Source organism: Homarus americanus, unplaced genomic scaffold (assembly GCF_018991925.1).
Source record: "Homarus americanus isolate GMGI-L3 unplaced genomic scaffold, GMGI_Hamer_2.0 scaffold57719, whole genome shotgun sequence".
Classification (NCBI taxonomy): domain Eukaryota; kingdom Metazoa; phylum Arthropoda; class Malacostraca; order Decapoda; family Nephropidae; genus Homarus; species Homarus americanus.
This window is the reverse complement of record NW_024721819.1, coordinates 15,656-37,152: the sequence shown is the minus strand read 5'-3', so window position 1 is coordinate 37,152 and position 21,497 is coordinate 15,656. Positions and strand designations below refer to the sequence as shown.

Sequence of the window (21,497 nt, the reverse complement as noted above, 5' to 3'; positions counted from 1 at the left end):
GAACCTACGAGCAGGATGATAAATGTGGGGACCTGCTTCTACGTGGTGGAAAAAATAGAGCCACTCGCAAATTGATTTCCTCGTGAGCTGGTGAATCATCTCCTCACAGCATCAGCAAATCTCCACGAGTGGATGATAGCTAACCCAGGCGCCTGTGACCTCACGTAGCATCAATAATAACATCAATAACCATCAGCAACATCAATAACCATCAGCAACATCAATAACAGCAACTAGTAGTGAAGATATTAACTCCGCCTACTACAGACAGATCGTGTGAGAGAACCAATCACGTCGCAGGAAATCCGACCGACTAGGAAAAGTAAACAATCATTTACGCGGGAATCTGATCGGCCAGCGTAAAGTGGATTGTACGGTGTGAGTTCATTTTACGCTGGTATAACTGGAGCGTCTGATGGAGCGTCTGATTGGGCACCTGATGGGCACCTGATGGAAAAAAAAACAGCTTTACATCACCTCATCTTCCATCGATATTGTTCCTTAAAAACCAAAAAATCCAATAACTAATGACAGGCCGTTCAATCTTTGCTGAAAATGACACCAAAAGCGGTAAATTATCTGGGCTATCACACACACACACACACACACACTCACACACACACACACACACACACACACACACACACACACACACACACACACACACACACACCCTAGTCAGCCAGCGTGAGGCAGATATAACGTGTTAGCCTGGGATGAGTCGACCATTGCTCACTCTAATACCCAGTTGATGAGAGGAACAAGGTGCTCGCTGCTCTCTCTACGCACCAATTTACGAGCAGTCAAGCGCGGGTGGGGGTGGAGGGGAGCGCAAAAAGAAAACGGAACCCCAGGACTAACTTAATCTGTTTCTAAAAAGACCAGCTAGAAATGAGAATGAGAGAGAGAGAGAGAGTATCGACACGTGGATTTGACATAATCACATTCATTTGTATTAACCAAAGCGCCACACGAAAATGAATCGGAATAAACAGAGGGGATTTATTGACGGATTATGGGATGGACAGATTTATGAAAGGGTGGACAGATTTATGAAAGGATGGACATATTTATGAACGGATGGACAGATTTATGAAAGGATGAACAGATTTTGGAGTGGATGAACATGTTATATAATACTATAGGAGTGGAACTGGCCGGTGTAGGGAGGTGGCCGGTGTAGGGAGGTGGCCGGTGTAGGGAGGTGGCCGCGGTGTAGGGAGGTGGCCGGTGTAGGGAGGTGGCCGCTGTAGGGAGGTGGCCGGGGTGTAGGGAGTGTGGCTGGTGTAGGAGGTGGCTGGTGTAGGGAGGTGGCTGGTAGGGAGGTGCTGTGGGGGGGGAGGTGGCCGCTGTAGGGAGGTGTCGTCATTACCGGCCACTTTCCCCAACACCTCATTATCCGTTCCAGTGCATCCCTCCCTCCTGTTCCTCTCCCTTCCTTCCTGTAGTACTCTCCCTCCCATTCCATCCACTCTTCTTCTCTCCCTTCCACCTCTCTCAGTCTCCCTTTTCTCTCCTCCCTCGTTCTTCTCTTTCCCTGGTCGATCTAATCTCTCTCTCTCTCTCTCTCTCTCTCTCATTTGGGTAACTTATGTCTCTCATCATTCTCTCTTCCTGTCTCTCCTTCCTGCCTAAAGAAAGAAAGCAAGAAAGAAAGAAAGAAAGAGAGAGAGAAAGAGAGAGAGAGAGAGAGAGAGAGAGAGGAGAAAAGAAAGAGAGAAAAGAAAAGAAAGAAAGAAAAGAAAGAAAAGAGAGAGAGAGAGAGAGGGAAGAGAGAGAGAGAGAGAGAGAGAGAGAGAGTCACCGTAAACCTGAAGAACATTGTCACACGCTGATGCAGGAGGAGAGGCCAACGCCGCCCTAGTAGAGAGAATGACAGACTAATAACACCCTTGTGGGAGGTAATGGTGGAGGAAGGTGAGGAGGAGGAGGAGGAGGAGGAGAGGAGGAGGGGAGGAGGAGGGAGGAGGAGGAAGAGGAGGAAGAGAGGAAGAGTAGGGAGGAAGAAGATGAGGAAGAGGGTGAAGAAGAGGAGAGGAAGAGGGAAGAGGAGGAAGAGAGGGGAAGAGGAGGAGGAGAGGAAGAGTAGGGGAGGAAGAAGAGGAGGAAGAGGCAGGAAGAAGAGGAGAAGAGAGGAAGAGAGGGGGAAGAAGAGGAGGAAGAGGGTGGAAGAAGAGGGGAGGAAGAAGAGGAGGAAGAGGGTGAAGAAGAGGAGGAGGGGGTGGAAGAGAGGAAGAGAGGAAGAGGAGGAGGAGGAAGAGTAGAGGAAGAAGAGGAAGAGGGTGAAGAAGAAGATGAGGAAGAGGGAGGAAGAGGAGGGGAAGAAGAGGAGGAAGAGGGGTGAAGAAGAGAGGGAGGAAGAGGAAGAGGAGGAAGAGAGGAAGAGGAGGAGGAGAGGAAGAGGGAGGAAGAAGAGGAGGAAGAGGGTGAAGAAGAAGAGGAGGAAGAGAGGAAGAGGAGGGGAAGAAGAGGAGGAAGAGGGTGAAGAAGAGGAGGAGAAGAGGAGGGAAGAGAGGAAGAGGAGGAGGAGGGGGAAGAAGAGGAGGAGGAGGGGGAAGAAGAGGAGGAGGAAGAGAGGAAGAGGAGGAAGAGGAAGAAGAAGAGGAGGAGGAAGAAGAAGAGGAAGAGGAAGAGGAGGAGGAAGAGGAAGAAAAAGAGGAGGAGGAAGAGGAAGAAGAGGAAGAAGAGGAAGGAGAAGAGGAGGTGAGAATAAGTAATGATGATAAGGGGTGAGGAAGAGGAAGAATAGGAAGAAGGGGGAGATAAAGCAGTAAATAAGCTAATACTTTGTTTGGGACGAGGGATTAATACCAAAGGTGTCAACTCAAAGGTCAGGTAAGATTCGATTCGTAAATAACACGCATCCATCCACCCCATTACTGGAGCATTATGGGCAGTGTTCTCTTCGTAAGATAGCGGGTCTGATTAGGTTAGGTTACGTGTGGGTTAAGTTAGGTTGGGTTTAAGTTTGGATTAGATTAGGTTAAGGTTAGGTTAGGTTATGTATGTATGTATGTATGTTTGAGAGTAAAAACCAAACATAATACATCAATAGGCCTAAAAAATGGCAAAAAAATTATCAAAACCCAGAATTCTTATCAACGGGACAAAAGACTCAGGTGTTAAGGGGGATAATTAAACCACCTCAACACACCTGAGTTTGTCCACCTGGTGATGTAGGTCTTTACCCCTTTATTATAATCTTGTAACATTTAACTTGTTGGATTTAAACAGTGTGTAAGCTCTAAAGTGAAGCATTTATGTAGTGGTGGAGGTGAGGGGGTGGGGTGAGGAGGGGGGTGAGGGGGGTGGTGGAGGGAGTGATGGGGGTGGTGGGGAGGGGGGTGAGGGTGGGGGGGGTGGGTGGGTGGGGGTGGGGGGGGAGGGGGTGAGGGTGGTATTCAGTGTTAATTGTGGGTGGTGGCGGGATAAGCAATGGTTCCAGTAGGGTCTTCATATAATGCTCTCTCAAAGCCCCGTTCGTTACTATCCTCTAAATGCCAGTCCAGGTTGTGAGACCTGTTTCTTCATCAACATACAGGGAATGTGGACAGTCATTGGTTAGTGAATCAGCGGTTCAATTAATCCTATAAGAATATCACCTATTGAGGGGGTAATGGACCTACCAACCAGCCAAGACTCCCATCTACCCTTGATGTATCTCTGTACTGTACACTGCCAAGCAAGAAAATAAAGCAGATATATATAAAGCAAACTTAATAAGCATTAAATAAGCATAAATTGAGACTTATTTACCTGACCTGACCTGACCTGACCTACTCTAACTTGGTAATGACGTCACAGCTGTTTGGTGATATGTGTGTGTGTGTGTGTGTGTGTGTGTGTGTGTGTGTGTGTGTGTGTGTGTGTGTGTGTGTGTGTGTGTGTGTGTGTGTGTGTGTGTGTGTGTGTGTGTGTGTGTGTGTGTGTGTGTGTGTGTGTGTGTGTGTGTGTGTGTGCAAAAACCAACCCTCACATTGTACAAACACCACAATCAGAGAGATAAGACTTAAAAGTGAGTCTCACACACACATAAAACCCCATTAGGTACATTAAGGCTACAGCACATTGACCAATAAACACTCGACCAACGTCACTACCCCAGGTCTCTCTCTTCACAGCTGGGTAGACTGGTGTTGCCCCGGGAACGAACCACCGACGGATAAGAGGCAAGTGATTCTCTGTAGGTTTTTGTCGTGATAGTGTCAAGAATACCTCCATAAACACTGATATTTGGACTGTTTGTTATTGTGTTGTTTATCGGTCAATGTTCTGTTTAATTATTTTACCCTTATATAAAACTAAACCTGAATAAAGTAGACAGACAGACAGACAGACAGACAGACAGACAGACAACCTGAGGCCAGAAAAAAAAATCAGAGCAGTTACAAGTATATACTGTAAATCCCCTACGAGAGAGAGAGAAAGTCTATCTTTGAGGCGGATAATCCCAGCTACAGATCCTGTTTATGGGCAATATAGTGAGGCTTTCATCACCATGTTGACAGACGGCAAAGAGCACCATACACGGTGCTTCCCTTATACACACAGCGATGGGGGAGGGTGAGAGATTCCTGATACTGAGTCGCCTGTGTTGTTCTCTCTCTCTCTCTCTTACCTATTGCACAAACTAAAATGCGTCTTACCAATTACTAAAAACAATTTGCACGATAATCTTTTTTTTCCACTGATCAAAGTTCACCTTATCACTCGATCTTAAATTTCTTATTCGACGAATCAAAACTCGAATTTTTATCACGTGAATATTTTTTTCCTCGCCTGTCGCTTCTATCCCTGACTGACGTATATAACTGGCGCCACCTGGGGGCCTAAAACAATTATTTACACCATCTTGGAACTTAATCCCTAATAGCACGTAAGTTATTTTCATAACAGCTTTACAGAAAACAAGAAATTAATACCGAGACATTTCTATTATTTTCTGTGCTTGGTTTTCTCGAGAGGATTTACCATGCTTTTAAGTGCGTGTCAACCTGTACACCAAAAGACTCCAGGGTGTTGAGCTTCATACAAATACGTGGAATTCAACGCCGCCTACCAGCCCAGGGTATTGGTATGCATGGAGACTCACGCACTAAAACGCCAGTAAAAATCCTCTCTCCAGAAAGTCGGGCAAAGAAAACAAGAGAAATGTCTTAGAATTTGCCACATGATAATTATATTGTTCTCTGGAAGTTTTACATACATACATACTAGCTTAGCTTAGCTTAGCTTAAGGCTGTGCGTTGTAGCCGACGACGACTCTGCTTCATTATGATATCGAAGATTATGATGATGATGATAATGATGAGTGGTGAACTAGGGATGTTGTCGGCGGTGCCCCTGTGGAGTCTAATCCTTGACCCACAGACCATGACACATTGGGCAGGACAGCTCCGGGTGGGAGTGCGATTGTGTCTCCTTTCCCTACGGGCACATCTGGCTCTATTGTGTTCCTTCTGGAGATGTTTGACGCCTTGGGTACAGGTGGAGCGCCATAGACAACGGTTGGATGCAATAGTTTCAAAATCCTTTGGAGGAATGTTACATTTTTTGAGGATCTGGCAAGGGAGACGGTGCCCTGACATGCGGATGACGTGTACCGTCCGTTGTAACTGTCAGAAATGTCTCTTTGCTGGTGGTGTTGGCCCGCAGGAGGGTTGTAAGTATGGGGGACTTTATCCTGCCAGATCAGACCAAGAATATAGTGCAAACAACGGATATAGAAGGCCTCGAGAGATCTGATGTGCCTTTGATACGTAATAAGAACACAAGAATGGAGGAAACTGCAGTGGGCGTATTGGACCACACTAGGCAGCCCCGTGTACACCCAACCCCACAGCAATGTGGTATAGTGTTGTAGCGTTATAGTGAACATGTGTTGTAGCGTTATAGTTTCTTTTAAAATATACACTAAGACTAAATTGATTTATTTTTGAAGATTATGATATAAAGTAAAAAATAATGGATACACACAATACTTAATATTGGAACCATGTCATCTGTTTATGACTTGAGGTTAACATTACAGCGTCAGTAATGCATTATATATAACACTGTGGTAGGCACAGCTTGGGATACCCTTAGTGGACGAGGAGAAAAGGCGGGAAAGATCGACCAGGGGAAAAATTGGGCTAATTTCCCTATTCGGTTACAGTATCGTCTTTCCCTCCTCTGTTGGATGTATAAAGTTCCATATTAAGTTTTAAAAAGTTCCTTCGATATTTTTAAGAGTATTTGAACTTTATGGAACTTTTTGAACATACATAATGAACTGGGTGATGGCAGGGTGTCTCAGAAACAAACATACACGCGTAATGTTGTTATTGGGGTACAAGCGATCACCTGGACACTCTGTTATGTATAAATTTTTGTGAGACTCTGTATATATTAACACATCACACCTTTGTTTATTTTATCCTTTGTTTATTTCGTAATATTCTTCTATTCATTATTTATTGATCTTTCGCTTCTTTATTCATTAATCTTCCTTTTCCGTGTCTTTATGCATCATCAATCATCCTCTTCCCCCTTTATTCGTTAATGCATCTCTATTTACTTACAATCTTTCCCTTCCCTTCATCTTTCTTCACGTTATTCATCATCCCTTTTCCCTTGTATTTCCTCTCACCGACCCTCCCCCCTCTCCTAGACGAACCCCCCCAAAAATGTGACGGTTGGCCTTCCCTCACCCCCTCCCACCCCTTCCTCACCCCCTCCCACCCCTTCCTCACCCTCCTCACCCTCCCACCCTCCCACCCTCCCTCCCCCTCCCATTCCTCACCCTCCCACCCCTTCCTCACCACCTCCCACCCCCCTTCCCCACTCCCTCCCCCTCCCATACCCCCCCTCACCCCCTCCCTTGTGACTACTAAGTTTATTAATTTTCCGCTCAACGTTCCTGCCTCTTAAGGTGTGTCACTGTCAGTCTTTCTACACCTGTGATCACCTGCCGCTGTATCACGATATGAGAACTGGGGTGGGGTGGGGTGAGGTGGGGTCGGGTGGGGTGAGGTGGGGTCGGTGGGGGGTGGGTGGGGTGGGGTGGGGTCGGGTGTGTGTGTGTGACAGTAAGGGAAATAGGATTATTATTATTATTAGAACAGTAGTAGTAGCAAAGTTTCCCCCAGCTACCAACTCCACACCATCTGTCTAGCTCCACACCATCTGTCTGGCCCCTAAACTTTGCCCCAATAGGAAGCGTCGACGAGAGTTTGAGCCAAATGTTCGAGAAGCTTTGGCCCACCAGAAGGTAAACAAACAACACATTACACGACAATTTAATCTGTCTTGTTTACCATAATAGTTTGTTTATGGGGGAAACCTAACCTAACCTAACCTCGCCTCACTTAACTTAGCCTAACCTAACCTAACCTAACCTGACCTAACCAAACTTCGCCTCACTTAACCTAGCCTAACCTAACCTGACCTAGCCTGGCCTGGCCTGACCTGACCTGACCTGACCTAACCAAACTTCGCCTCACTTAACCTAGCCTAACCTGACCTAGCCTGACCTGACCTGACCTAACCTTCAACACTTATTAAATTCACAAACAACAATTTAAGGCAATGTATCTTTACTATTAAATTCACCTTAAGTAAGCGACCAGCCTTTTAAATCTCTATCACCTCACCCTAAGGCTCTACCACCTCACCCTAAGGCTCTATCACCTCACCCTAAGGCTCTATCACCTCACCCTAAGACTCTATCACCTCACCCTAAGGCTCTACCACCTCACCCTAAGGCTCTATCACCTCACCCTAAGGCTCTATCACCTCACCCTAGGCTCTATCACCTCACCCTAAGGCTCCCCATCACCTCACCCCAAGGCTCTACACCCTCAACTCTATCACCTCACCCCAAGGCTCCTATCACCTCACCCTATCACCCTCACCCTAAGACTCTATCATCTCTCACCCTAAGGCTCTATCACCTCACCCTAAGGCTCTATCACCTCACCCTAAGGCTCTATCACCTCACCCTAAGGCTCTATCACCTCACCCTAAGGCTCTATCACCTCACCCTAAGGCTCTATCACCTCACCCAGTATAACCTGTGTCGCTTCTTGGTGTCCATAATTCACTAGACCACAAAAGGCAAACCTAGTACAAAGTCTCCTTCATTATATTAACCTCTTGAGTACGATGACTTAAATTTTGAGTACGATCTTAACCCCTTGAGTACGACACTTTAACCCCTTGAGTATGGTCTTAACCCCTTGAGTACGACACTTTAACCCCTTGAGTATGGTCTTAACACCTTGAGTACGACACTTTAACCCCTTGAGTACGATGGCTTTAACACCTTGAGTACAATGTTTTAACCTCTGGAGTACGATATCATAACCCCTTAAGTACGATAACCCCTTGAATACGATAACACTACTCAGGAGGTTAAAGTCAGTGGAGGTAGAAGGTTAATCTGCCTCCACCCACTTATTTAACCGGGGTCATCACTCACACTGCAGGAGAGTCATAATGGGAAGAGTTATGTGGTTAAGGTCCTGAGTCCTTCACAATTACACCTCAGTGGGATTTCAAATTTGATTGATATTTCTCATAAGTAAACAATTTCTCCGTCTAGTCACATTCACAAACGACAGAATTCTTTATAATTATCGATATTTGGTTTTAATGTTTGTTTTTTAAGAGTTATATGATTAAAAGTTCTTATTTCCTGTATTTTAAGTAATAAATTATAACTACAACACCTACAATAACCCCCAGAGTAAGAATACATTACAACAACAATAACAAACTTAGAACAAGAATTATAACATGGACATAACTCAAGAACAGTATGAAGAGGTAGACAATTGAAGCTATCACTCCCGTCTGTCCGTCTGTCTGTCTGTCACTTATAGCACGAGGCCAGGAACCCTTTCAATATGTCAACAGGTAATACGGGAGAGGCTTTTAGTATCTGCTTAAGGCATCTGTAATGTGGTTACCTTAATACTTCTAAAAAGGTTAATAGAGGGTGTCACGCCAGGGTTTGTCTTTGAAGGGAGGAAAGTGTAATGGATAGCGAGTCCCCTGGCCCTCCTACACACACACACACACACACACACACACACACACACACACACACACACACACACACACACACACACCCACACCCACACCCACACACACACCCACGGAGAACATGTTTACAACTCGCTTGACTGATGGCGACAGAAATATTTATTGACTGAAGATCTCGCCTTTCAAACAAGGTTGTAAACATCTCGTCCCACTGAACTGCTGCCAGATACGAAACACCAACGTCGGTAAATAATATCCCTACACTTTAAACGAATAATGATACATTTTACGAATAATTATAACGAAATACGTAATATACAAAAACACGTTCAATGGATAATTTTTTGACGTATACTTTAAATTAAATACACCATATAGATGTAATAATAATATACATAAATAATGAACTCCTAAAGGTATTTCAAGCGAGAACTTACCTGTGAGACGCGTAGCTAATCCGCCCTTGTCTTTTGTATTCATACCCGGTAGAATGTCGTCTTCTTGATGTGTATAATAAATATTTACACAATTTCCCCAACATGTGTAGACAGTTATATGTATGGACGATCCGGCCTCAAGTTCTTTAAGCTGGTATGGTTAGATTAGGTTAGGTTTGGGTAGGGAGGGTTAGGTTAGGGTAGGTTAGGTTTGGTGAGGTCGTTGTGGTTTAGTTTTGGTTAGGATAAGGTTAGGTTAGGTTAGGCTAGGACAAATTTAACCCATACCAAAAATAATTGACTAACAGTGTCCCTAAACTGAGACCTGAAGTAAAAATCTCAAGACTAAACCAAACTTGGGGCGGAAACGTCAAAATAAAAACACAAATAACCTCCTCTAGCCAACAGACCTGCACGACGTTCCAATAGTGGACAACAGCAGCAAGGCTCTCCGTCACCTCAGGACACGCAGCACCCAGTAGGATCATCATCTTGGCTCGGGAGGTGTAGATGGCGTGGAAGAAGGCGTCAACACCACTCCCACTATCACACTGCAGATGGGAAATACGAAATAATTACCTCCTGATTATCACTTCATTAAAACTACCATTTATATTGGATAATTTATATAATATACATAATTCTAATGTCGATAACTAGTTTATATACCTAAAAACTGAAAGACGTATTTATATAAACACCATATACATAATTATTAGGATTTATAGCGTATTGGTAAATTAACAATGACATATAAGGAAAAATATACGATAATGTTAAGGTGGCTAACAGTGAAGAATTAACAGTGAGAAGACAAGGGAAGTGAGTTCAGAGAAGGAGATGGAAAGGGAAGCGAGTTACAATGTTGTTAACGAAGGAGAAAGAGGAGAGAAATAAAGAAATAGAGAGAGAGAGAAAGGAAAGTCTATATATAGCTAGAATGAAATGGAGGATAGATAGAATAACGCCTAGACTAGAATATAAGAGAGAGAGAGAGAGAGAGAGAGAGAGAGAGAGAGAGAGAGAGAGAGAGAGAGATATTATTCCCTGAACCAAGTCATTAATAAGCCCTCTATATTCCCATCATATATATTCAATGTATTTATTACCATTGCAACGTCGACTTTTACCCCCGGAAGGAAAATTAGCTTCGGTGAATACAGACTCAGAGACCCATGGACCAATGGGTTTTTTCCACACCGTTAAAACCTGATTAATTTTATTTTTAATTTAATCAAAGTTCACATATTATTTTTTTTACTCATTATTATTATTATTATTTTATTATTGTACCCACATTAACAAGCCGGATCCTCACTAAATAGACGGCTCTTCAGAATTGGGGCATTAGTCGAGTCACCAAATCTCAGAAGAAAAAAATATAGTAATTTAACGAAACCGCTCGTGTCCTGGGCGGTCTACGGAGAAAACTGAAATTCTCCCTCAAGTAAACTCCCACCTAGAGTAAGAAGAACTAACAGTCCCCACAAGCTGATAGCCAAAGCTGCCGAGCGGTGGTCAGTGAATGTTTGACTCGACCGCAGCAGCTGTGAGTACACGCCCAGAGAACGAAAATAATCGGTCCTAGTCTGGAATGCGTAGGTTTCTTTTAAAGCTTATTGGGGAACTGAAATGTATGCTATATTTATTTTTTTTTAACTGTGTGAGGAATTATTAGTTTTTCTTCCATTGGGGAATTTGAATTTATGACCAGCGAAAAATACCCGATTGGTTACTGGTACTGATTACCCTACGTTTTGCTGTCTTTTAGTCAAATTACCCTAGGCAAAGAAAATAGGCTGAATTACCCCTTAACTCTCTCTCTCTCTCTCTCTCTCTCTCTCTCTCTCTCCTCTCGCTTTGTTTTGGGGGTTAAAATTCTCCCTTAAAAATATTACCCTCTACACAAGTTCCATAATCTATTCACTAGCTTAAAGAAACTACCAAGTGATTTCGCTGATTAGGAACTCTTTAGTTTCTAGTAGCGAGGGAAACATTTTTGAAAGACCCATTACAAGAATCTCGGCGACATACATCAAGGAAATTGAAAGAGGCTTCACCCTACAAACTTTGGCCCGACGGAAGCTGACAGCTGAAACGGAAGGAATCAGTTGGTTTGGCGAGTTGATTTGGTCTGGTCTGGTCTGGTCTGGTCTGGTCTGGTCTGGTCTGGTCTGGCCTGGCCTGGCCTGGCCTGGCCTGGCCTGGCCTGGCCTGGCCTGGCCTGGTCTGGACTGGTCGCGTTTCAATATATCTTAATTGAGGTTTACATAGTGTTCGTTTAGGCTATTAAAAAAAATCATATTGACACCGACTGCGTTTGCGTTACATGAATATTTGTTTTAAAGTATAGATGAATTGGTCAGCGATTCTCTATTTTACACCCAGGATATAGAAGGTATCTCATATACTATAGGACTAGGCGTGTGTCTGTCTGTCTGTCTGTCTGTGTGTGTGTCTGTTCTGGGCAGCCAAAACGGAACAATCGTTTTTCATCAAACTTGGTGGAAAAATCGCAAAACATTCGTAGAGTGGAACAAACCTGGTCCCATGTCGATGGTTTCTTTAGGAAGGCATTAATTAACAATTTTATTTACGATGGAAAACGATGCAACTCTACGGACTTGGCGCACCCTCATTCGCTGTACGCTGTCACGAGCGTTCAAACTTTCACAAGGGCACGAAGGGCCTGCGATCACTTGTATATCACTATACACTATATATTCTCATCCCTCTTAAAGGCTTATAGGGTGCAGCAAGGGATATATTTATAGTGGTCAATAACTCATCACAAGAACGGTTGAAAGAGCATGACAAGAATGATGGATGATTTCTTAGTAACACTGGCGGCCACTAGAGGAGGTTAGTGGTTGGACCAATCAGGGCTCGAGTTTATTGTTGTTTGAGATTACGTCATGTCGCTAAGCTTTCTACCACGATTGCTTCTGGTGTAATGTGCTGCTAAAATAATAATAATAATAATAATAATAATAATAATAATAATAATAATAATAGTGAGAGACAGACAGACTAACTTCACTCGCAGTGTAAATACGAAAAAAATAAATAATTCAGAATATAACCCCACTACACTACCATACATTACGACAGGTTAAGAGAATAATTGACACCTTCTTTACATAAGGTCCAGAGCATCCGGAAGTCCCTATAGAAAATCCAGGTTTATAGTCTGGGTAGGGAGGGGGCGCCCACCACCACCTCGAGCTGAAACTTCTCACACGATCCAGTAATCATTTCAGCCTCTCTTTTATACTATAGAATTGCCCTCTAAATTGAGTTCCATTTCACATCTAAACTTTCATCTGATGGAAGAGGTTTGGTATAGAGTCGATCAAGTCTATTTCGGGATAAATTGAAAATGTAACTTTTGCTGGGGAAGTTTTTCAGGTCTTGTTTATGTAATGGATTTATCCTGGAGCGTTAAGCGGCTATGTACTGTAGGTGATGTTACGTGTGTTTCCCGTCAGTGAGGATGATCCTGAAGATGTTTGAAATGCTGGTGTCTCATTGGCCTAATTCTCAACCACTTAATAGGAAACGTATTGTAATTGGTTGATCCGTGCCCACGTCTCCTAATAATCCGAATAATCGTATTTATTCTCAATTCTCTCGTATATTTTCTAAAAAAAGTATCGTTCAGCAAATTAACGAAGAGGAAAATAATTGATATTGGTGAAGTTTATAAAAAAAAAAGCTGATTACATTCATTATCTACCAATGAAATACGTCGTTTTTTACGTAGTGGTGAGACACAGACAGACAGACAGACAGACAGACAGACAGACAGACAGAACAACACCCCCCCCCCTCCTCCCCCCGACAGCAATAAGCGTACTGTAGGGTGTCCATAAGGTCGTAACTTGTACTTTGTTTACTGAATAATTAAACCATGTCAAGATAATGAAATATGCAAATAATACCCCCACGCTGCCTTAATCACTCCCTCACCCCTGGCAATTAAAAGTGTCATTTTTTTTTTAACTCCCGTCTATTTAACTCATGATAAATTATGCTATTAATTAGAGGGAGAAAACCACAGGGAATTAATTATGATTAGTGGACGTTTGTAAATGGTAGCTCTATATATATATATGTTCTTTAGCTGCGTTAGGTAGCTCTATGAACACCAATCGTATCTATCTATCTGCCTTCCCTGAGAATTGATGCCTCTCTCTCTCTCTCTCTCTCTCTCTCTCAACTCACCCTGCACCACTTTGCATCAATTATCCCTTACACCATTAAGCCACTAAACTGACTTACCACACCACCACCACCACAACACGCACTTAATTCTCACACAACCTTAAGGTAATTTATTTTCCCTTTAGTTCAAATACAGTAGAGAGAATCTCAGTTAGGGCTTACGATCGATTTGTGTTGGGATTAATTTTAGCGTTGGAGGGTCAGGTCTGGTGGAAGTGAAAATTTTAACTCGCGAATATTTGTGATTTCTAAATTATATCATTGTGTGTGTTTCACTTTTAACCTAACCTAACGCTAACCTAATCTAACTTAACCTAACCTAACGCTAACCTAATCTAACTTAACCTATCGCTAACCTCATCTATATGGTAATTCTTAATGAAAATGCATGGCGTGTGTGAAGGACGAATGTAACGTCACGTTTTGATCACCATTACAATTTCGACGTAATTTCATAACACTGTGACGCGGTCTTCAGTAACTTCCATTACCCTTATACCATGTAGTGAAGATGATCACCTGAAGATTAGCCCTCCCTAGTTTATTTCACCTGATGATTTAACACCTGAACGTTACCAGGAGGAGGAGGAGGAGGAGGAGGAGAATAAGTAATAATAATAATAATAATAATAATAATAATAATAATAATAATAATAATAATAATAATAATAATAATAATAATAATAATAATAATAATAATAATAATAATAACAGACTCACCTTAGTGTCATTGTGGAACATGATGAGCTTGTGACCAGGTATGATGCGCTGTTCGTTGATGTGCGTTAGAGCCAACTGAGCGGCCGCCAACTCCGCCCTGCCACCCACCCTCGCCTCTCCCTTCACCGTCAGATCAAACAGCCCCAGGATAGGCACTATACGATCCCGGGACGCGGTGTTTGTAGGGTAGTCGAGTCTTGGAGTGGATGTGTAACTATACCACTGATGGTCTTGTCTCGTTGGCCATGAATACAGATTACTTCGACTTCGTTTAACGTGTCGTGGAGCTTGGTAGGTCCTGAGGCCATGGAGAGGTGTGTGGGTGCTGTGAGTCTGTATACCTCGTCCTTGATTGTAATTAACACCTTGAGCTTGAAAGTCTGACTGTCGCTGACTTGGAGGAAGAGGTGAGGGAACAGGTATAGGGTATTGATCTTGTGGGGTTACCTGCACATGGCCACGCAGGTAACTAGGTACACGTGAAGATCTGTAGTAGAGTTGAAAGTGCCTCTGTGGTCGTCCTACATATCGAGGTCCACCTTGACGAATATCATGTAGATAATTCTCAGAGTGATGAATCAGGTCTGGAAAATCACCATCCCTAATTTTTGGACCTTCACTCAGAATAACTGGACCTGCAAGACCTGACGAGGAATTTAGGGTATGGTGACCTGAGGACCCACTGACTCTTGGCCCATGAGACGTATAGTAATGGTCAAGACTGATGTAGTTTCTGAGGAACTTACGTCGAAGTGTTGACCCGGTACGAGATGTTTTATACTGTACCGGCAGCCATATATGATCCTTCCATCTAGGTACATCAGCTATCTGGTGTCTTGAATGTGTAGACCAGTTGCTTAAGGTATCATGTTTCAATCCATATACTTGAGTGATATTCTCCTTCTTAGTTAATTCCCTTTCGTAACTTCCTATGTTCAAAGTCGCTGAAGAGTTGTTCCTCCTTCTGTTCATAAGTTCTTCCTTGTTCTCCTGTAGGTGGTGAGGGGTCTTGATTCTTGCGGGGTCTTGTGCATTCACCAAGACGAGAGGTGTTTCACGGGTCACTAGCGTCGCGTCCCAGTTCTCGTCTGTGTGTTTTTCAAAGACCAATGGCAGTGTGTGTGTCGTGGTGCCTTGCTTCTCAGGTTCCAGTGCATAAGGTAAGGTAGGCGTTGAGGTACTGTCACGCGTGTTGTCACTTAATAATGTAACTTTACCTGATGGAATATTCTGGGTAAATTTTTCATCCTTATCAAGTTTTTCATTTCCTCTCGAGTTTTCTCTTACGGAAGGAGTAACTTCAGTACTTGATATTCGAGTTACATTTTGAAGATTAGCATTTAAATCTGTCATAGTTATTGAGTCAGTCGTAGTATTAACCGTATACAATTTACCTGTGCCACCTGAGTCAGTATCATTGTAGGTCACATTTGTCCATCTCATGAAAGCTAAACTCCCACCACTGTTACCCTTTGGAACACTCACATCAACATCCTTATTTCTCTCTGGAATTTTAGTTTCGTTTCGGTTTTCTTCCTCCACTTTCCCAGGAGTGGAATGATATACTGAAAGTTTCCCCAGAGGGGGGTGCTTAGCGACGTCCACTTGAGGGAGGTGCTTGGCGACGTCCACTTGAGGGAGGTGCTTGGCGACGTCCACTTGAGGGAGGTGCATGGCGACGTCCACTTGAGGGAGGTGCTTAGCGACGTCCACTTGAGGGAGGTTCTTAGCGGCGTCCACTTGAGGGAGGTGCTTAGCGACGTCCACTTGAGGGAGGTGCATGGCGACGTCCACTTGAGGGAGGTGCTTAGCGACGTCCACTTGAGGGAGGTTCTTAGCGGCGTCCACTTGAGGGAGGTGCTTAACGACGTCCACTTGAGGGAGGTACTTAGCGACGTCCACTTGAGGGAGGTGCATGGCGACGTCCACTTGAGGGAGGTGCTTGGCGACGTCCACTTGAGGGAGGTGCTTAGCGACGTCCACCGGGCGGTCTGGAGTGGTTGAAGGATCACTTCCCCCCGCAAGTGGTCGTGTAAAATATGATACGCCGCTTCTCGTTCCCGGCGAATGTTGAATCAAACACGAGGAACATCTCGGCCCACCTGGAGCACCTGTAGAGAGTCTTACAAGTGGGGACTCCAACTTATGACCGTCTGGGAGGATGTTAGAAGCTGGGTTAATATTACTGCCACTCTCTCTCTCCATGAAATCCTTTACGAGTCTGGTTGTCCCAGCACGAGAATTATATTTTCGTGATTTAGAAAGTGAGAAATCAGAGCTGGAATTACTCTCCTGTAAAACATTTCTGGGAAAGGAAATTGCATTCTGACTTGTTGTGGAATTTCTACCTTTGTGAGAATGTCTTAGAGGCGCTGAGGGAACACTTACACTTAGGTTTAGTGTCGAGTTTTCTATATTTTCAAGAGAATGAATTAGTGTGTGTTTTGTTCCTCTTCTGCGTCGCCGTCGGTGATTTGCTCTGTATAAGCGTCTAACCTCCTTCAGTTCATTACCTCCCCCGTCAGCCTCAGTGCTCCCTAGGGCCCCGACACCTACCTTCGCGTTCTCCCGTTTCCTCGAGTTTTTCTCAATACCTCGTCTAATTCTTCTAGTTTTACGTATTTTTATCGTCCTTCCCACATTCTGTTTCCTTTCCACACTTCTTTTCCGTCTTTCTCGAGGTATGAGACTTAAGTCGAGTAATAGCTCATTCTGTAACTCGCCTTTGAACGCCTCGAGTGTGGAGTTGCTGCCAGAATCAACTCTTTTCCGCGGGTCATTACGAGTCAACCTTACGCGCCTCGAGTTTCCCTTTAGGTCAGTGGTAAAGAATTCTGGGAGGTCAAGTTGCGTCGCCTGGGTTGGATTTCTTTCATCAGCTTCCCCCATGAGCCTTGATGTTAGTACCGGGTAATGCCTTGCGTCCGCTGGGTCATGTGAAGCAGTTTCCTTTGTGTTGTCATCTCCTGTGGCCCTCGGCAGCAAAACCTGTTGCGTGTACATTTTGAGAGTAGGTTTAGGTACGTTATTTCTTCTTAAAATTGTTGTTTTTTCTGGTGTTTGACTTGGTTTTAGGTCTGGTATATACTGCGATACACCTTGAGTCGGTTTTGTTGGTTTATACGGAGATATTAATACTGTGAGTGTATTCCCAGGGACGTAATCTACCTCTCCATCAAGGATTTGCTTTGGCACATATGACTTCCTCAGGTGTGTACTACTGTGTTTACTACTAGTGCCAGCCAGGTGTGGAGATGGTGGTGTTGAGGGAGAGGTGAACCGCGCCGTTAGTGTCTCTGGCAGGTGGTTCCCCCGGGGCCCGTCTGGTACTGTTGAACTGAGGAACATCACAACCGGCCACAGACAATCCATGATGGCGGTGCTGTCGGCCTGATGGGAGATCCCTTGGGGGGCAGTAATGGGTTTACGGCCGGTCATTAACCCGGATGGCCTGATAATGAGCCAGATATGACACTTTAATGGATTCCTAAGAAAAGTGGATTTTCCTCTAAAGGTGATGTAGTGAATATCGTCTCCAGACTCGAGGTGACGTTTATTACTGTTCCATAATACAGGTAAGGCAGCGTCAACACCTGGAGCTCCTGTCTGTGGTTGTTGTCTGGGGAGCCTCGTTCCTTGGTTCTCTGGCAGGCCAATTAGTCTTACCTCTGGTTTCATTTTATTGACTCGACTCTGAATTACATTACTGATTCCCTTTTCTCTAGATAAATTATTAACGTCTTGGTTTAAAGAGAGTTGATTGGAATGTGTTAGTTTGTGTTTCAAGTCCTTCCTCGATATTCCTTGAAAAAATATAACATGGGTTGTAAAATTCGTGGTTAGGTTAATATTCTCAGATGACTTGAAAAATCTACTTGGTGTGCTTTCATTTTTCATTCCTTGAGTAAGTTTTTTCCCTTTAGTGTTTTTTTTCCCTCTGGTGGAGTTTTTTTCTGTCGCGGTTTTTTTACATTTTCTTTCCCAATTTTTTGTCGCTCGGAAAGTCACTTGTGAGGGATCGATTTTTTTCTCCTCTTCGTCTCTTTTCTCTCTCATCACCGCTTGATCCTCTACGTCTTTGTTCACTCGGCTCTGATAAGTGTCTTTTCTCGTCTCCTCTCTCTCGTCTACTCCTTTATTCGCTTTTATATTCTCTCCCATGCGACTTTGCCCCTCGCTAAGGACACCCTCTTCGCGCTGTCCACCTGAGCTGAGAGAGAACTGAGAAATATCGATTCGTTTCTCTTCCCATTCTCTTCTCTTCCCTTTGTTTAATTTATTCCTGTTGTCATCTTCCCTCGTTTTCAATATCCTATTTATTTTTGTATTCAATTTTGCTGTTTCTTTTATTTTATTCGTTAATTTACCATAGAGGATATTAGGATTTACACCTGAGGTCTTGGCTGCCCGGTAATACATTCGTCTCAGGTGGCATGAGGACTGAGGTCGATGCGGTGGTGTATCAGGCTCTCGTTGAAGACTCTCCTCCTCTTTCGTCTCCAAAGGTGAAGTGTGGGAGGCCCTCTGGAGCATCTGTGAGCCTTTGTACTGAGCGTCAGGAGTCTTGTGTGGTCTTTTGTATATGGATGACACAACGTGACCATTGCCATCCTTCTTTAGGTAGATCGATGACAACGTCGGCTCCGGATGTGTGTCAGTGTGTGAGGTCTCAAGACGTGGTATTGGTTGACTCATGCTGGTGTTGTGTTTCTGTAATCTACCTTCATCCAGCTGGTGGGAGACGTGGGTCGGTGCTGTGCTTTTTAGACGTGAATTTCTCTTCATTCTTGCTTGCCACTTTATGATTACTCGAGGCGTCTGTACATGCTTTATCATTTCCCTGAATCCTCGCTTCTTAGAGTCCGGAGTCTTTAATACAAGATTCGATCTCGTTTTTTTACCATTACCTTCTTCTCTCATCTCGTTAAGAACACGTACGAGGTTAATGTCCCGGCCCGTTGACCTTGACCTAACACTGTTGCCACCGTCGGTAAACAAGTCCCTTTTATCTCTGTGTTGTCCGCCATACTCGTGAAAGCTTTCGACAAAATCAATCACATCATCTTCATCCCGTCCTCTGGGTTTGCTCTTACTCTGGTCATCATCAACAAATATGTTATCTTTTATTATCTCTATCTCACCTTTTTCCTTAACTTTTTTCTTTCTCTTTGTGTAATCAGAATAGATCCCGTTTTCATTACATATTATTTCGTTAGTTTGTCTCAGTTTAAACATTTTCTCTCGTCTCTTGTGAAAAAATTTCCTTCTGGCGTCCCTCTTGTCAACCCAAGGTGGAGTTAGTGTCATAGTCAACTCGTTCCATGATCTTCGTGGCCATGAGCGCTGTATGATGTTCATTATATGTTGGGGTTGGTCCAGTCTTTTATAATCCCCTCCACGATCTCTTCCAGGGGACATCCAGACGCTCTCCCCATTCCTCAGTGCCCCTGGAACATCCACTCCTGGAAAACGTATCGTACTTTTTCGCAATGACGCGTTGAATATTTGTGAACTTTGTGTAGGTCTCTCGAGTCTCATGTTTACAGCTCGTGGGGGTCGATATATTACGGGCTTTCGTGGTAAGTATGTGATTGGTTTACTAGGGGTATGTATTTCACGTCTCGGGGTGCCATAAATTACAGGTCTTCTACGTATGTACTGGATGCTTTTCGTAGGTGTTAGGGCTTCAAACTTCATATCACTCGGAGGTTCATACAACACTGGCTTCCTAACATCATTACCCAGAAAACCCAAATCTCTGTACCTTACTGAAACATCATGACCTTGACGAGAGAACAAGGCCCTTTCATCGTCCACTCCTTCAGGTTTCCTCGCTTTATATACCAAAGTTTCCGGGTCACTGTATCTACTTGGAACAAATCCTCGACGTGTAATAGAATGAATTCCTTTAGGTTGCCCGAGGAAACTGGCATAGCGGGAGGTCCTGGTGGCGCAGTTGACGGGTTGTTGTGGGTGTAGGAGCAGAAGGAGTAGAGGCAAGGAGATGAGACGGATGTTGGAGGCACTTAGATCATCAGGGTGTTGAGAGAGTCGCATTCTGGCGTGGCTGCTGACGATCTGAAGAAGAGAGAGACAGAGATACAGACAGTTAAGCTTATTTAGACAGAATTAGTAAACAGATAAGCTTAATATACTGGTATGATAAAACAAGTATGATTTATCTATAATGCTTTTGAGGTTATAATGAGTTAGACAATTAATAAATACTAAATATATACAGGTAACTTAGGTGAATCTCTTGCAAGGTGTGTGTCATTGCGTGTGTGTCATTGCATGTGTGTGTGATTTTACCTGGCAATATTTTTAGTGCTCGCGTGGGGGTGTGGGGGAGAGGGAGGGAGGGGAGGGGGGGATTGTTTACATGGTGTGACCCCGACTGTGTAAGGCATCGATTATGGGGAAGTAATCTTCTTAGTGAGAAAAATGTGGAGTAAATTATTTCAATCTTTGGAGGTAATGTGTTATTTTTGTTACATACATACATACATACATACATACATACATACATACATACATACATACATACATACATACATACATATATATATACATGCATACATACACTCTCACTCTCTCTCTCTCTCTTACACACACACACACACACACACACACACACGTCTATTTACAGAACCTAATTATTAACAAGTCTTTGAGGTTGTCCCTTTGTCGTGTGTGAGTACAACCAGACACGCTTCCGCCCTTCAGTGTAGCCTCATTACTGCCATACCCCGCAACCCACCACGTCACGCACCACCTCGCCACCTGCACGACCTCACTACTTTGCATGAAATTACCGCCTGCACGACCCCCCCATAACCTACCACGCAATGCACTACCTGCACGACGCCCCCTGCACGACCTCGCCCCTGCGACCTCACTACTTTGCATGAAATTACCGCCTGCACGACCCCCTTAACCTACCACGCAATGCACTACCTCACCCCACCTGCACGACCTCACTACTTTGCATGAAATTACCGCCTGCACGACCCCACAAACCCACCACGTCACGCACACCACCCACCCCCTGCAGACCTCACTACCTTACCAAACTTAACCTAACCCTTA

General features: G+C 44.0%; 1 protein-coding gene across 1 annotated transcript in view; it reads right to left on the bottom strand.

Annotated features, from left to right (window-relative positions):
* Positions 1-20,482, bottom strand: part of LOC121861864 — a 60,015-nt gene extending 39,533 nt beyond the window's left edge. Inside the window, exons 1-2 of the mRNA XM_042359758.1 lie at positions 14,409-20,482; positions 9,875-10,015 (exon numbers count right to left, since the gene is read on the bottom strand). Of these exons, the coding sequence (XP_042215692.1) occupies positions 9,875-10,015; positions 14,409-20,465 (6,198 nt within the window). The 5' untranslated portion in view covers positions 20,466-20,482. The remainder of the gene's footprint in view (positions 1-9,874; positions 10,016-14,408) is intronic.
* Positions 20,483-21,497: the final 1,015 nt, after the last annotated feature.